This window comes from Rousettus aegyptiacus, unplaced genomic scaffold (genome assembly GCF_014176215.1).
Source record: "Rousettus aegyptiacus isolate mRouAeg1 unplaced genomic scaffold, mRouAeg1.p scaffold_m13_p_10, whole genome shotgun sequence".
NCBI lineage: Eukaryota > Metazoa > Chordata > Mammalia > Chiroptera > Pteropodidae > Rousettus > Rousettus aegyptiacus.
Window position 1 is genome coordinate 43,822,082 of NW_023416285.1, and position 17,654 is coordinate 43,839,735.

At 35.6% G+C, this 17,654-nt stretch overlaps 1 protein-coding gene across 1 annotated transcript in view; it reads right to left on the reverse strand.

Moving 5' to 3' along the window:
- GPAT3 (glycerol-3-phosphate acyltransferase 3) overlaps positions 1-17,654 on the reverse strand; it is a 52,922-nt gene that overhangs the window by 16,928 nt on the left and 18,340 nt on the right. The window contains exon 4 of the mRNA XM_016156175.2: positions 2,222-2,492. Within this exon, the coding sequence (XP_016011661.2) occupies positions 2,222-2,492 (271 nt within the window). The remainder of the gene's footprint in view (positions 1-2,221; positions 2,493-17,654) is intronic.

Consider the following 17,654-nt stretch of genomic DNA (forward strand, 5'->3'; position numbering starts at 1 on the left):
ACTGATAACACTTACGATCTCCACATAGACACTTTCTCATTTTTGAAAAATGCTTTTAATATACCTTCCAATCACTCACACACAAAAAAAGTCATTTTTAGAAATGTAAATAGAATTATTCAAAGAAAAAGTTGAGATTTTAAATCTTTTCAAATAGCGCTTCCTTATAAATACCTTGTTAAAATTCTTGGTTTAACATCTTTGACATAGTGATTTGAAAGTCAAGTTCAGTTTTCTTTAGATGCCATACTTTCAAGTCAGTCGCTGATAAGTAGCTTTTAATCTCAGCCATCGATTATGCAAAAGTTTTAAAATGTTTTGCCGTCTTGCCCTAATAAGAATCACTTGTTCCAACACATTAAATCAGAAGGGATTACATTTTAACATGTTTAACAACTGTGTTCAAAATGATTAGAAGTTTTTATTTGCTAGATTAACAGGCCAGAAGATTCTGTTTCCCAGTTTAAGTGAACCAACATGAGAGTCTCACAGATGACTTACGGTTTCAGCCACAAACTGTTTTGTTTTGTTTTTTAAGAGCTTTACTGAGCTACAATTCACATATCATAAAATTCACCCATTTAAAATCTAAAACTCAGTGGTTTTAGGCATATTTACAAAGTTGTTGTGCAACCATCAACACAATCAGTTTTAGCACAACCTGTTTTTAAATGCTCACTTTGTAGCAGCTCCTTTTAAAAACCATTCACAAAGCAATTCTTTCATAATGAAAAGTAGACACTAAGAAGAGTCTCAATTTTGCCATTTCCTTTTTGTTCTTGGGCACTTACACTACTGGATTATCTTAAATCTGTTGTTGCTTTGCAGGAATCTTTTATGTCACTATCTATCTTGTGAGCATTAGTTTATTTTAAACTAGATAACAGAATCATAATACCATTTCCTGGGCACCCACAGCTGGTGAAAACTAACTGACAAATGAGGGATCTCCAACACTCTGTGTTGTAAAATCCTCACTCTTCTCTCAGGTTGCCTTGGATAAGGTGCCTGCTCCAGGGACCGAGTGAAGCTATAAGAGCAATCTATATATTCGATTTTTCTGGTTTCATTTCTTGTTAAGAGTAAAAACAATAAATGGAAGCTTTAACTATAAATAGACTAGAAACGTCTAATAAATAAAAGCTCAAGTATTTCCTGCACACCAATGGCCTTGGGCAACCCCGGAGTACAGGAACCCCACTTTGGGAACATTGTCTTAAAATTCAAGCAAAAATGTATGTGAAACCCTGAATTTCACTTTGTTATCCCAGCTGAAACGATTCCCAAAAGACGTACCATGCTTCAACATCTAGACACTGGCAACATGAGCGTAAGGAAATAGAAAGAGCTTCTTAAATATGTGCCTTTGCCTATACTTAAGCAATCTCTTCCCTTGTAATAAATCTGAATGAGGCAAGTAAAGGACATCCTAGAGACAGTCAGGGGTTTCCAACTCATGTGTTAATTTTATTGGCTGGTAGTAACTGCTCGAAAAGCTCTACTGAGAGGATGCCAAGGCCATATCCAGGGAAATGAAGCAAGACAATCAAGAGCAATGTTGTGACATGCTTACTACCATGCTAAAAAGACCCTGGTCACTTGCACTTTATCCCACTACCCGGTGTCACCTCTTCTACTCCATGTTCCACGCCATGTTTCCAGTCAGCTGGGCTTGAGGGTACTTCCTCATCAGGTGGCTCTCAAATTCAGAACCAAACTTAGTTCTGAGGTGGGGAACTTTTAATAAGAAAAGCGAGCGATTTTAACGGAAATGGGATGAAACAAATTTACTCTTCTGAATGCGTCTCTCCCATGTGGTAACCACTCCCAGGAATTTTTTTCTTCCCTCTGCAGCTATGAACTGCTACAGACCAGAAAGAGAGGCAGTTACAGTTTGGTTGACACACAGGTGAATGTAAAACTGTAAATCCTCTCTTCTTTTTTCTCGTTTCCCTTTTCTCATCCTCAAATTATCTATGACTAAAAGAGTAACGTGGATCCAAACTGATATAGACTGGATTCTGAATACACACCTTTTTAGGAAAAAATGTGAAAGGAGAATAGATACTTAATACTGTCCTATGAAGGTCACATTTGGTGGTATTTTCTAAGTGGAAAGAAGTGAGATCGGTACCATAATATTCTCATGTGGCCATTATGTACATAATTTTAAAAGAAAGCTGAAGCAAATTGTGTCATCAGAAATGGGCAGGAAACATACCTCAGAGGTAGTAGAACACAGTAGCGCACCATGACACCTACTACCCACACCATGGTGAGCCGTGGACTGATGTACTGGAAATTGATATTGGTCCTTGTTAGGAGATTCCATGACACTAGCTCCTCTGAGGAGAACCTCTGGGTCACTTCATCTTCCACAATGGCTTCCAATCCCTTCTTGGAGAAATAAACCACGTCAGACAGCTCAAAGTCCCTTCCTCGCAGACCAGAGAGCCCTTTTTCCATGGGTGACTCATCTCTTTGGATAATACCTTAAAAGAAAGCATCAGGACATAAGAAAATGCCATAGGACATAAGAACAACTGGCTTAAGGGGGCAACTGTGCAGAAGACAGGTAAATAAATTTAACGGATAACAGATTTCAGAAATAAAAGACAAGCAACTGCAAATGGGAAAAGAGGTGAAATCACTGAGTCTGCATGAAATGGTCTCTACCCAATGATTTCAATTCATTACTGAGGAATTTTGGTCCTTGATAACCCTCTTGCTTGTATTTCCTCCCTACACACCATTAGAGAAAGAACTCACAGAAACAAATTCTCCCCAAGTACAGATCTAGACTGCATAAAAATAAAGACTTCTCTTTTCCCCTTACAAAAACTATAAAGCCAAAAAGCAAGCAAAATGGCAAAAGGTATTTACCACAAATGGCAAACGGTTGATGTTTTTTAGTATGTAAAAATTAACTAATAAGAAAAACATGGGCCCCTCAGAAAAGTAAGCTAAGTTCATGAACTAAATTCACAGAAGAAATATAGTTAATAAATTTATTAAAACTTTTTTATTAGTAAATCAAAGAAATGTGAATTAGTCGAAGACTGGCCTATTTCATTATCAAATCAGCAACATTTTTGTTTAATGATAAATTTCAGTGACAGAAATAATTCAGGTACCCTCATATTCAAGTTGTATGAGTGTGGAACTAATAAGAACTTCATCAAAATCTACTATGAGTAAACTAAATATAGTTTTGATAATGATTCAATAATTCCAATTCTAGAAATCTGTCATGTAGAAAATAATCAGAAATGTAGGCAAGAGTATTCACTGTAGCATTTTCATTATATAACTGATCTAGACAGACTATGAGGTATAATGCACCCATTAATAAGTAATGTTAAGTGAAAAAGGCAAGATCTAACACTATAGTTTAACTCTATAAAATATATGTATATAGAGAAAAAAATTTCAAAAGGAATCATGAAGTGGTTATCTCTGGAATTAGATATTCCTCTTTATACTGTTATTGTTATTTTCCATAAAGAAAATTATTCAAAGATTTTTAAAGTAGCATAACATAGCATAAAGTTCTAACCACTAAAGAAGAATAAAAGATGAGAAGATCTTCGAAGAATAAAGAATAGCTGTAAACAGTGATGTGACTATACATTTGTCCCTCTGGGGTCTGTTACAAAGGAATTTACTTCATACATTAGGAAAGTTTTTTCTTTTGAGGTGGAGATTAAGCTGTTAAATTCCCTGAAAGAAGATTGATCCCCTTTCGTTTTTTTCACTTCCCAGGTTCCTGGAAAATCAAAAAGGAAAGTGGAGAATGCTATATGATTCGTTCTCTGGAGAACCTGTGTGTACATCCATCTAAGGAGCTACAGTGTACCAGTTTTCTTGAAGGAATAGCAGCATAATGCTCTAGAGTAGAAAGTTATAGAGGACCTGGAGTCCAAAGTCAAGTTCTGTTTAGAACAACCACCAGCTTCTGATTGTGGCTAATAGATAAGTCACCTAACTTGGTGTTTTCCTTTATAAAATGGGGGGAAGAATAATCTTTATTCTCTTTCAGAGCTAAAGTTTTATGATTTTACTTTTGAGATTTTTGAGGGGTATTTGGGTTTTATTTGTTTTGTTTTGTTTTGCCCACATGTAAAGCTAATACCTAATTGCCTTAAGAATTAGCACAACAAAAAGATCTTGAATGATCTTTTTCAGTAGTTAGAAAGAAGTGGTTTAACCTTTCTCCACTATCTTTGAAAATGTTTAATTAGTATTAGAGGATGAACCAAAATAGTCTCACTACTGAAATACCCTCTTGCTCTTGGCACTGCTATACTTCTCACAGTAAGTTACTCAGTTCAAGTACTGAACAATATTTAACAGTACAGTTTCATTATTTAGCAATATATCAATTTTTTTTAATCTAAAATTGAGAGAAGAACAAGTTATTAAGCAAATCTCTGAATGAGACACACTGGAGACATTGGGAAGCACTTCTAAAAATAACCTTTCTCAGAGGGGCCAGAGATAAAAATGCAAGTTCAAGTTGCCTCATATTATTTAATGGAGCCAGGAGAGAAAAGATTTGTAAACAGAATCCAGCACCGTAGCCTCTACACACTTGATGTGCAATATTTTCTCTGCCCCCTGACCTATTTTATTCTGGGTAACTCCAATGAAATATAACTCAATATTATATTTGTATTAAGCCTCTTTCAAAAGTATGTGGTGCAAAGCACCTACTTGATAAAAGATTAATTTCCAGGATATATTAAGACATACAGAAAATTAACAAAAAAAAAAAAGGTCAAAGAACCCAGCAAAAATTTTTTAAAAATTGGCTAAGAATATGGCAAGCAGCTCATAAAAATAGTAAGCCTTAATGACTAAACATTTAGAAGATGTTCAGCTTCACCATAATGAGAGAAATGCAAACTAAAACCCCAATGAGATGCTATTTCATACCCAAGTGTTGGTGAAGATTTGGGACAATGAGAATATAATTAGCACACCACATTCAAAAACAATTTGGCACTGTCTAGTAAATTCCAAGATATCCATAGCCCAAGACTCAGCAACTCCACTCCCAGGTATACTTCAGGAAGATTTTTATATAATAATTTCTAATATATAGAAGAGTTGCAACAATAGTTCATTTCACCCAGATCTACTAATTACCAACATTTTGACACACTTGTTTCATTATTCTATCTCTGTACGCATTAAAAGATACTTTTTCTGAATCATTTGAGAATAAATTGCAGACATCACACCCTTTTCCCCAAATATTTCAACAGATATTTCCTTAGGACACAGAACTTCACTTATTTAATCACAGTACAACTATTAAAATCAGAAAAACTTCAGCGATTGACATTATTGCAATACTAGTATCTGATCTACAGACCTTAGTCAAATTTTGAAAATTATCCCAATAATACCCTTCATAGGATATTTTGCTGGTCCAAGAGTCAATACAGGATTACATGTTACATTTATAGATCAAGTCTCTTTATTCTCCTTTAATATGGAAAGGCTGCTCAGCCCTTCTTCATTTTTCAAGCGTTGACATTATTTAAAAGTATAAGTGATTTATTTATTTATTAGCCATTTATTTTGTAGATGTCCCCTAATTTGGGTTAATCTTATATCTCTTCATGATTAGATACAAGTCGTATACACTTTTGGCAGAAATACTGTGTAACTGATGTTACATCCTTCTTAGTGTATCATGTCAGGAGGTGTGACCTCAGTCCCATGACTGGCAACATTTAACTTTGATCAGTTTAAGGTAGTTATTGCTTACTGGGTTTCTCCACTGTAAAGTTACTGTTTTTCTCCTTTTTATTAATAAGTAGACACTTATTATCTATAACTATCTGTAAAAGAGATACCTTGAGATGATGGAAATATCCTGCTTCTCAAACTTTTACGAAATAGTATTAGTATCTATGGTGATTCTTGCCTGAATAAATTGGGACTGTGTATCTTTTAAAATAGTATTTTCTCACTCTTTCGTTCCTTCCACACTTATTTGGCATTCCACCTTAAGGAAGATCTTTTCACTTATACTCTAGAAAGATTCTTATAAAATTGTGCACAAGTAGACATATATATCTTTCTGCTATATTGTCTGCAATAGCAAAATAGTACAATCAAAGGTCCACTAGATAGATGAACACATAGCAATATGTATAAATATTGAATTATGTTATTCTAATTGTTACATGACATTTTTATCTCAAATAAATGAATAATAAAAGGCAGCTCATATTTAAAAGTGGGTGTATACAGTTTACCCTACACAGGAGTTAAAAGAAATTAACCAGAACAATTACCAGCTTACATAATATACAAACATCAAAATAAACAAACAACTCAGAATGGAAAGTGGTATTTTTATAGAGTTTGAATAACGCAAAAAATACAATGTATTATTTAAAGATACACATATGTATAGAAGAAGTATGAAAACATGCACAAAAATAATAAACACCAAAATCAGAGTAGTAGTTTGAAGGGTTGGCAGGGTAATGGACTCAGGGAAGGATACATGGGAGAATTGGATTGCTTTTGTGAATTTTTATTTATTAAACTAAGTGGTAACTACAGAGGTGCTATAACAAAGAAAAATCGTTACATGGAACTGACAGTTGTTCCTAAATTAAAGATCTCTATTGTAAGAGAGCAGGTAACAGTTTAGAGCAAATCTGAAAATGGGTGTTATAAAATTAGATGTCAAAAGAAGCATGACTGAATAATGTTACTTCCCTCCTGAAATATATTGACTATATTGACCTCTAAGGGTCAGAATGACTGATACAATTCACCCTGAGTATAAATTTCTAACAGGGAAAAAAAAGTAATTTAATCAACATATAGAGGACGCTCACCGTGTATCAGGGATCGAAGTACAGAAAGAGTGGATATATTTCTTTTGGCACCAAGAAACATTCATAAATGAACCAACAGTCTTCAAAATATAGATATAAATACATATTAGATTTAATATGTATTTTGATATTGGTTTTTATTGTCATTAAGGAAACCCAATTATTATTAATGAATTAATCCTGATCCTTCAGAGCTACTCACAGTTCTTAAATTGGTAAAACACTGATTCTAGAAAACATTTCCTTTGTTTCACAAGTCAGCTTTAAAAAAATAAAGCCATAAACATTTGAACTTTGTCCTTATACCAAATGCTTTGCCCAACATGACATGGTCCATGCTCAGATAAAAATAAAATGAAAATTATCTCTATATAATGAAAGCGATTAATTGCACAAGCTGCCCTGTGCCCCTGTGCCTTTAGCAAGTCACTGGTACATAAATAATACCAGCTATGAAAGGCCTATTAAAAGAAATGAAGGCTGAAGTTAAAGCCATCTCAAATATAATTAACTCTAAATTAGCTGAGTGAATTCTGGAAATAACGGCCCATTTATAAATCACACTAGTTTTCCCATTCTCCAGTTGTAAAGCATACTTTCTAGGTCAGTAATTAGGGAAAATCAGGGTCCACGACAGATCAAAAATGGATATAATAGGCTTATATATAGAAGTTGATCCTTAACCCACCAATGGGTTGTATTCCAAAAGTCAGAAGTTCAGAGATCAAAACACACTCTCTCATGGAAACTTTGTGTGAATTAGTCCGTTTAAGCTAGAATCCTACCCAATCATAAGTCTAACTCAAAAGAGAGGTGATCATAAAGTAGTAGTACCATGAAACAGAAATCTCCTTTAGCACTGTATATATAAGGAATTTTTAAATTAGGTCTAGTTTGGAATTAACAAAAATATACTTCCTCATTCTGTAGGGACTTGGGGCATTAGGGAAACTTTGTTGAGGTCTGGTATGTCCTATTTCTTGATGTAGGTAAGAGATACATAAGTTCACCTTAGGAAATTCACCAAGTTGTATAATTAATAATTTTACACTCTTGCCTATATATGTTATGCTTCAGTTTTTAAAAAATTTTACTGGCAATCTGCTATACAATATTACTATAGTTAACAATATTGTATTGCACACTTAAAAATGTGTTAAGAGGGTAGATCTCAGGTTAAGTGTTCTTACTACATTCTTTTAAAAAAGAATTGAAGCAGGCAATACCTGCGAATCTCGTATTTCAGTGATTTACCCATTACTGTATTCAATAAATACTACTTCCTTTAAAAAAAAAACAAAACTTTATATCTCCCTACCCAATTATTAAGCGATTGGTCAGGGAGGAGTTCACCTGTCTCAGAACCCACTGTTGTTTGTGAGGTCCTTAAACTGGCATGAGGAGCTCTATTGAGGGACTCTGGCCCTTGGCAAGGAAGCCAGGCTTACATTCATCCTTCCCATGCCCCAGTTTCTTTTCTGATCCATAAATGTGATTGGCCTGATTAAAGAAGAAACCAAGATAAAGTAGTTGGAATGATAAATTGTATGTGGTGGGGGCTGGGGAGTAGGGTGAACCAGTGCTTCTGGAATTAAAGAACAGAAATATTCAATACCAAGCTCCAAAGAGACAAGACCCATATTTAAGCAATCTCTTAGATGTTAAAGATCATAAGGTCTTTATATAATTCTAACAAGCCAGGGCCAAGGACAGATCCCTGAAACATAGAATGGATTTCTGTCCTTATTCTTCTCCAACTCATTAATCACCACACATATTAATAAATTAATCAGTGCATCAACTACACAATCACCTCCTACACAGGTTTCCAGTCCACTTTTTGCCACCTTTTTCCCACAATAATTTAGCTACAACACTGCAAAGCTCTAGATATACCATGTCCAAAAAATTCCCTGGGGAAAAAAAAAAATCCATTTTATTGTTTTAACTTAGTTAAGTGAGATAATGGCATCAAGGTTGCATTTTTTAAAAAAAGTCAACTTTTTTTGAGATGCGCTCTGAAGTACTTATAGGTAAAATTACATAATATCTAGAATTGGCTTTAAAATACTTCCAAAAAGAACATCCATTAAGGTGAGACTATGCTGTTTCTGTTTGTAGTCTCTAATTTTCTACATTGTTCACATACTGTATCTGTCATTAAAACTTCAATTTAAAAAAATACTTCCACAAAGGAAAACTGAAGAAAAGGCTACATGAAGCAAATTCTTGTTGAATATAGATGATGGGTACAAGGGGATTAATTGTACTATTCTCTTTACTTTTTAAAAATAAATGCTATTTTCTAAAAGTCCATTTGAAAAATTCATTTCAAAAGTTAACCTAGCTGGGAATCAGTTTCTTCATCTAAATCAAAAATATTCATTCAGTCAGTCAGTCAGTCATTCAGTCACCAGGCTAGGCACTAAAATATATGGGAGAGGGGGGCGGGGGGAAAGTTGAAATAATTCAGTAGTTCTCCAGGATGGCTGCTTATTGGAATATTTTTGGAATCTATAAAAATTCAGATGTCAGAGCCCAACTACTGAGCTATCAACTACATTTAAAAAATATATATGAATGGGGAAAGCATGTCAAAATACTAGGTCTTTTCTGGGTATTGGGATTTCATATGGGTGATTTTTAATTGTCATACTTCCACAAAATCTAGTTTTTCAATAAAGTATATGTATTATTTTGTATAGTAAGAAAAAAGTACTTAAAATGTCATTTTAAAAACCGAAATGAGATACTACAATACACCCCAGAATGGTAAAATTTAAAAGGCCCAAAACACTAAGTGTTAAAGAGGCTGTGGAACAAGTGGATAGAACTCCATTTAGTAGGTTCTAATGAAGTTAAACATAATGCTTGCTTACCCTATGACCTGGCAATTCCGCTTCAAGGTGTGTACCCAAGAAGACAAGTAAATAGATTCGTAAGACTCTGTTCAACAATAGTCATAGTAGCTTTACTCCTACAGGCTAGAAACTGGAAATAACCCTGTCAATCCACATAATAATGGGTAAACAAATTATTATGTATTTGTAAAAAGAATACTCCACAGTTATTTTTTAAAATCCACTGATTCATGCAACAACATGGAGAAATCTCATATAAACATTATACTGAGTGGGAAAAAAAAAAAAAACAGATACAAAAGAGCCCATACTGTATGATTCCATTTATGTGAATTTCAAATAAAAATAGGAAAAACCAACCAATCATGACAGAAATCAGGAGAGGTTACAACAGGGACCAAGGGATGCTTGATAAACACTGGGCAGGGGATTGAGAGAACGCTGAGATCGTGGATATGTTCTTTAGATAGATCTGGTGGTAGTCACATAGGTCTATAAATACACCAAAATTCATATAGCCGAACTCTTGATATTTGTGCATTTTAATGTATGTAAATTATGCTTCAATTTTTTAAAAAAATTAGAAAAAATATTACTTTTAAGAATCTCCTCTATTTCTAGTTATAATTCCTATTAGGGGCTCTAGCCAATCATATCTATCCTTCCTATGAATATTTTTAAATTTTCCTTCCTAAACTAGAAGACCACTGACATTTACTGAATGTTTTCTGATGCCAGACTGTGTGTTAAGCCCTTGACATATATATTTATGTAATTGCCATAATTTTATGAGGTATTATTTATTATCCCATTTACAGACAAAAACAGGCTCAGAGAGGTTGAGTAACTTGCCCAGGGTCACAAAGAGAATAAACAACAGAACTAGGATTTGAAACCACATCTGTCCATGACTCCAAAACTAAATGCTTCCTCATATCATAAAACCTCAAATTCCATGCCACTCTGTCTAACATTTGCCCTTGGACAAAGCTCAAATACGTCAGATCTTTCCCATCAACTCCACATCAGCCACCATTCTTTCTAGCTAAACAGAAAGCTCTGCATAGCAGTTTATTTTAGTATTTCTCTTACCTTTAAGGGAAGAAATGGAACTTTAATTAATGCAGGAAAACCTATATGTGGCCTCCATCTATCATTAATCTAGATATGCACTTGTCGTTAACAGACTTAGGCTTGATCATCCTTCCCAGAAAACTTTAACTCAGGTCACTCCCTCTATGTTTTTTTTTTAAACTGAGGGAAGAGTCTCTTTTTCCGGTTTTATTGAGATATAACTGACATATAGTACTGTATTTGTTTTAGACATACAACATAATGATTTGATACATGTATATGTTGCCAAATGATCACCACAGTAAGTTTAGTTAACCCTATCACCTTACATAATTACAATTTTCTTTCCTGTGGTAAAAACTTTTAAGATCTACTACTCTCTTAGCAACTTTCAAATATACAGAACAATATTGTTAACTGTAGTCACTGTGCTGCACACTACATACCCGGGACCTATTAATCTTGTAACTAGAAGTTTGTACCCACTTTCGCTCATTTCTCCCACCACCCCCTCACCTCCTATCTCTAGCAACCATCAATCTGTTCTTTGTTTCTACAAGTTCAGCTTTTTTTGGACTCCACATAGAAATGAGATCATATAATATTTGTCTTTCTCTGTCTGATTTATTTCACTTAGCATAATGTGAGCCAGTAATCTTGTGTAGCCTGGAACACATCCGATCTGTATTTAGTTAGGTCTCTGGATCTTCCCACGATAAGCTCAACAAAAAACAGCTGGTCCACTCGATGCTTCCCCAGTTTCGTAATTCAGTCAAATCTGAGACGTCCGAGGAGGCTATTCTGTCCAGTTTTTGACTATATAACCTCAGCACACAGATGTCTTGCCAGGACACCTACTCTTCGAAGTTCTCTCTGAGGCAAAAGCAGTTTTCCCATGCATCTTGCAGTTTACTCCAGGTTTAGAAAGGATAATCACCCTTGATGCTTTGTTGTTACATGAAATGTGCTCAAAATAAATGCTGATTTAACATTTCATTTGGCTTTAGAGCAACTCCATCATGATTGCCTAGTTGTTTTTCTTTAAAAAAAAAAAAAAAAAGAAGAAGAAGAAGAAGAAGGCTCGAGAGTTATAAAACTATTCATTTTCCCAACCCTTTCAGTAATGTTTCTTCAGTTGGCATGTTTTAAGAGTTACAATCAACTTTTTAATTTTTTTTCATGAAAAAAGGTAAAGTTTACTTTAAATATCTATATATTTCCACCACAGTTAGCCCTCCATATATGGTGGGCTCCACGTCTATTGATTCAACCAACCACAGATGGAAAATATTTGAAAAAAAAAAAATATTAACACTGTTGCTGACATGTACTATCCGATTAGGTCTACAATGATTGCTTGCACTTAACATATACTTTTTTCTTGTCATTATTCCATAAACAATACAGCATAATGACTATTTACATTTATTTACATTGTATCAGGTATTATAAGTAATCTAGGGATTATTTAAAGTATATAGGAGTATTGCATAGGTTACATGGAAATACTATGCCATTTTATATAAAAGTCTTGAGCATCCAAGGATTTTGGTTCTGAGAGGGGTCCTGGAAACAATTCCCTGGGGATACTAGAGTTCACTTAATCCAATTAAGAAAAAACAAAGGTGGGAGAAAGCCCACATATAATGAAAATAAGAATTTATATATATAAAAAAATAACAAATAGAAAATTATAAAAATCATAAGAAGAAACTGCACAAAGACCAATCCAAATAAATTTAATAAAAATCTGGAGAAAAATGGATAGTCTTCTACTAAAATAATTTTACCAATACTGACACCATGAGATGAATGCTTTAAAGAGATATATTTGTCCAAATAAAATTATATTGTAGGGAGTAAAAACATTTTATCCACCCCCAATAAGCACCAGACTAAGACTGTTTTACAAGGAATTCCACCAAACCTTCAAATCTTTAAAAAAAAAAAAAAAAGGAACAAAGGGAAGGAAGACAGTAATATACTAATCTCAGTAAAAGGATCAATTGCAAAAAAAATCCTAACTCTGATCTTGGCAGACAGTTTGCAGCACCATACTATGACCAGGCAATGTTTGATCCGTAAGTGCAAAGATGACTCAAATATTAAGCTATTAATGTAACTTACGACAATATGCCTAAGGGGGAAAAACATATTCATCACCGAAGATGCTGAAAAAGCATGCAAAATTCAATATTCATTGTTGGTTTAAAATAACAAAACAAGAATCAACAATTATTTAACATAAGTTGGTGAGCTAGATCAAAGCTGATGCGATGCTTACTGGGAAGTTACTGAAGGCACTACGGCTTGTTCCCAACAGGAATGACAACCAGCCCAACTGCCACTCAACACTGTACTAAAGTAGCAACCAACACAATTAGACATGTGAGAGAAATGAAGTAAAAACTGGAAAAAAAATACAAACAAAAGTTGAATACGAAGTGATAAAACTATCACCATTTGAAATAAAATAACTGACGAAAAAAAGAACCAGCATATCTGAATACCTATATACAATATGAGAATTCTTACTTTTAAGAATTCTTGGAGCTCGTGTTTTGGTGCCGTTAAGCCCCCACACACTCCGCCGGCAATAAATTCTCCTTCCTCTAACAAAGTTTGAGCATCCGATTTCCTCCATCAGGTGTCACTCCCTGCAACAGATTTCTGATGTGTTGGCCGGGAACTGTGGAGTAACGGTGCCCACATTTAGCATACTTCAGGTACCCTACTGGGGAAACCCAACCCACCCTGTAGACACACAGGCTGAGTGTGTACCAGAGATTACCCTGTGTAAATGCCTCACAGGATAGAGGAGGAAGCACCAGCTGCCAGTCCCTGCAAGGATCAGACAACGGAGGAATGAGAAAACTAGGATGCGTCAGGGCCATGGTAAGGAAAAACCAGGCAAAAAGTAGCTAGCTCAGGTCCTGCCCCATAAGGCAGCAGGGGAGACTGATCATCACCTGAGGTCACCTGAGTACTCTACATTTGTTAGGAGAAACTGTGACCTCACAGGTACATAGGGCAGAAGGTGGAATGTGTTTGGTTAACACCAGGCAAAAGGAAAGCCCGATCCCCTTCCAGGGAGTAACCAAGTGTCCTCCACAGGTTAAGAGGAGCGACTGCTTACTCTCCACAGGATAGGTTAAGGAATGGTGAGAAATTGTATGAAAGGGTGCATGCTGAGTGACTTTGAGGCCTTGCCTCAAAGTGAGAGTTGAGCCCCTATGCCTGGTTCTGTGAGGAACCTCATATGGCTTTACCCACCACTATCAGGAGATCCCCCAGGATGGTTTAGTTAGAGAATGTGAGACTCCAACATAAAAATAGAATGTCTAGAGTCTCAAAGTAGGGAATAAGAGAGGAGAGGAGGCATCTGAAAAATGCAAAGGAAAGGGTTTGCGGAAACGACCAACTCAGCCTGTTATAGATTGACCACACCCTACAGATCTTTAAATGGCCTTCTAAAGACTCTAGCCACACCCACAAGACAAAAGATCTGTAAATAGATAGGACCAGTAGTCCGGGAATTCCTTCCCCCTTGTATCCCTACCCGAAACTCCCTTCCCATCCTGAGTCAGGAGGTGCATGTAGAACCTTAGACAAAGGAATCACACACCCCTTGAATGGACACTGCAGAGGTATATAAACTGTAGGTAATCTAACCAAGAGGAGCTTGTGCTTTGGTGCTGTTAAGCCCCACGCACTCTGTCGGCAATAAATTCTCCTTCTTCTAACAAAAAAAAAAAAGAATTCTTATTTCTACCATGCTAAAATCAAAAGCTTTAAAATATATGAACTATGAACAACAATCAGTTAGACAATATGATGGAAGACATTTCATTTTTAAAGCAACCGGAACTACACACTTAAGAGGACATGTACAAAACATATCTGAGAGAAACTTTAAGACATCTCTGGAGGATGCAAAAGAACACCTAAGCAAAAGAAAAAATAGAATGTCCTTGGAGAGTAAGACTCAACATAGGTAATGTCAAACTTCCCTCAGTATATTTAAATTTCATACTCTAATAAAAATAGATAGTTCTATTTCCTCTAGATCACAGACAAGCTGAATCTCAAGATCATGTGAAAAAATAGGCAAGCAGATATTAAAACAATGTATTAAAACATTAATAACTAAAATGACATGAAGCCAGTGCATGAGAAGACAAGTAAACAGAACAGAATAGAAAGTTCAGAAATAGATCCAAATGTATGTCAGAATTCAGGAAATTATTAAATATGCAATGCAAATAAGTAGAGGTAGACAGTAAGAGAGTTTGAAGCTACACTTATCAAAGCATATGTTTTTACGTTGCTATGATTTTTGAAGCATATGAATGTATTACTTATGCAAAAAATTAAAATATTTTTAAAAGATTTATAAACACAAATTTTAAATATTTAAACAAAAATTTGATCATATATATCTTTGTGCATTCATCTGCTAGATCTCCAAGAATCACATCAGTCTGATGGCTCAGTCTGTCAGAATTATAAAGACAGAACAAAGTGAAACCATGTTATGATCACTTTCCACATAACTAGTGACATTCTTATATTTCAAATCTTACCCCAAAATACTTAATTTCTGGGTTAGCTTTAGATGTCCCTAAAATCCCCTATCATATATGCGTATACATTCACAGAGAAGTAGTTTAATGTTTTTATTTCTGAAAAGGAGTTGAAAGACAACATCTACTATTTCTTAGGAGAAAAATAAAGCACAAAAGAATATTAGTGGGCAGAATAATGAGGAGAAAAAATATATATAAAGTTAGAACTCTATCTTCTCTTAGTTTCTATTCCCTCCACCCTCATTCTCTTTCCTGGTTGATTTTTGCCTGGTCGTTTCTTTTTTCCTGCCCCTTTTCTATGATGTTTTTCTCTAGCCTATGCACATGTCTTTCACTCTTTGTGAGTTCATTAAATCCACCATACCATTTCAACTTTCACTCTCTGCAAATAACTCCCAAATGTGCATCTTTTATCCTAACTTCTTCCCCAAGGCTCACATTTTTATGTGGCTGCCTAGTCACTCCACCTCTCTACTAACTCTACTGCTCTAGTCCAAGGCCTCATCACCTTCCAGAATGGCTTCTTGTCTATCATCTCTCTCTTTTCTCTCCTGCTTTGTGCCTAATCTCACTTCCACAAAGCTATCAGATGGTCTTCCCAAAACTTTGACATCCTTTCATTTAAGGAAGTAATTTCTTAGCCTGGCAGTCAAAGTCTTTGAGGAACTTGACTTGAAACTAAATATCCAACCTCAACTCCTTCCACCTCCGAGGCATCTTCACTGATCCTAGCTCTAGCCATACTACTACATCAGTTCTTTGGTCTCTAACATCTCCTCAGCAATCCGGCCTTCCTGCTTTTTTGCTTATAATTTCTTCCACATGATACCACTTTTCCTAAAATCATTCAAAATTTTTCACATCATCTAGGACTCCACTGTTTACTTTTTGTTTTCCTTGAGCTCATGAACAACCAACTCAATTCATTATAAGATAAAAGTGTTGTCTTAACTGATCATAAGCAAAGACTAAAAACACTAAGTTATATCAAACTTTAAAAATTCTAAGTTGCTAAAATTAAATCAAGTGTGTCTAAAGGGTGCGACGGGTGGCTTGTCCTACGGGGGTGAGAGTGGGATGGCAAGGTAATGCCCTCCCCCACTTTTTTTTAACCCCTCCAAAAATGCCTGTTTTTCTCTCTCCTTTTTACACACATACCCTTATATGAATGCTTTACTGATTAGTATTCTTATCCTGCAGAATCCAGATCAACATCAGTGGCTGAACACGGTCACAAGCTAAAGTTTCCCAATGACTGCAGCAACACACACTTTATATCTATTGTGGAGGGGTCATGTGAGTTGCCCACTGACTGGTAAGTAAATACATGAGTCATTGAAAATGCGGATGTTCATTTATTTGAGTACATTTGTGCCAAAGTCATTGCAGAGGCAGAAAGAGGAAGGGACATATATGCATGACACACTAACACATACCAACTTAAACAAAAAGCTTACCACACTTGGAAAAAAGGAATATACACTTACCCTTTGCAAAGCCTTTCAGTACTTTAGTCTACCAAGCTGGCGAAGGTTATTAATTACACAGCCGAACTCTGTACTCTGGTCTTAATCTCCTTTTTCCTTTTCTCTCTCTCTCTCTTTCTTTTTTTTTTTCTTTCAAGAATGGTCACTGGAATTCATTATCAATTTCTCCTCTGCCCAGAAACCACTGTTTTCTCTTCTAATTTGAAGAAGGGTTTCATTTGCTATGCATATGGCTATCTCCAAAGTACTTTAACTTTTTAAAAAGACCTGAAGCCCACATTCCTCCAAGTTGCTACCCTCTATGTACAGTACATTTTCCCAGATATTCAAAGGTAAAAGAGTTAAATTATTCCACCCACAAAGTTTATCTGTGATGTCCCCTGCATCCTATGGCTCCAGGATCCGATCTTCTTTCCCGGGTGAAATGAGCAGGTGCAAGCTGCCCAGCACTCAACGCCAGAGAAGCACAGAGGCAGGGCTGACCAATTCCAGAGAGAAATGTTGAAGCAAGATAGCGTGAAGATTCTAACAGAAAAGCAGGCCACATCCCATTCTTTCCTCTTGTTCACCAGATGTCCCCAGAAGTTACAGGAGATACACAAGGTCCACTGGTTCTGCTCTCTGAGGAACCTTCATAAAACTGAATAGGACTTCAGGGAATTAAGAGTTCTCTAGCTAGCCCAAGCTTTGGGGAAAACAGAGCTTTGAGGAAGGGAAACCAAGCACCTAACCTAGAAAAGTTAGTGCAGAGGGTACAGAGTAGAGCTCTCATCACACTGTCCG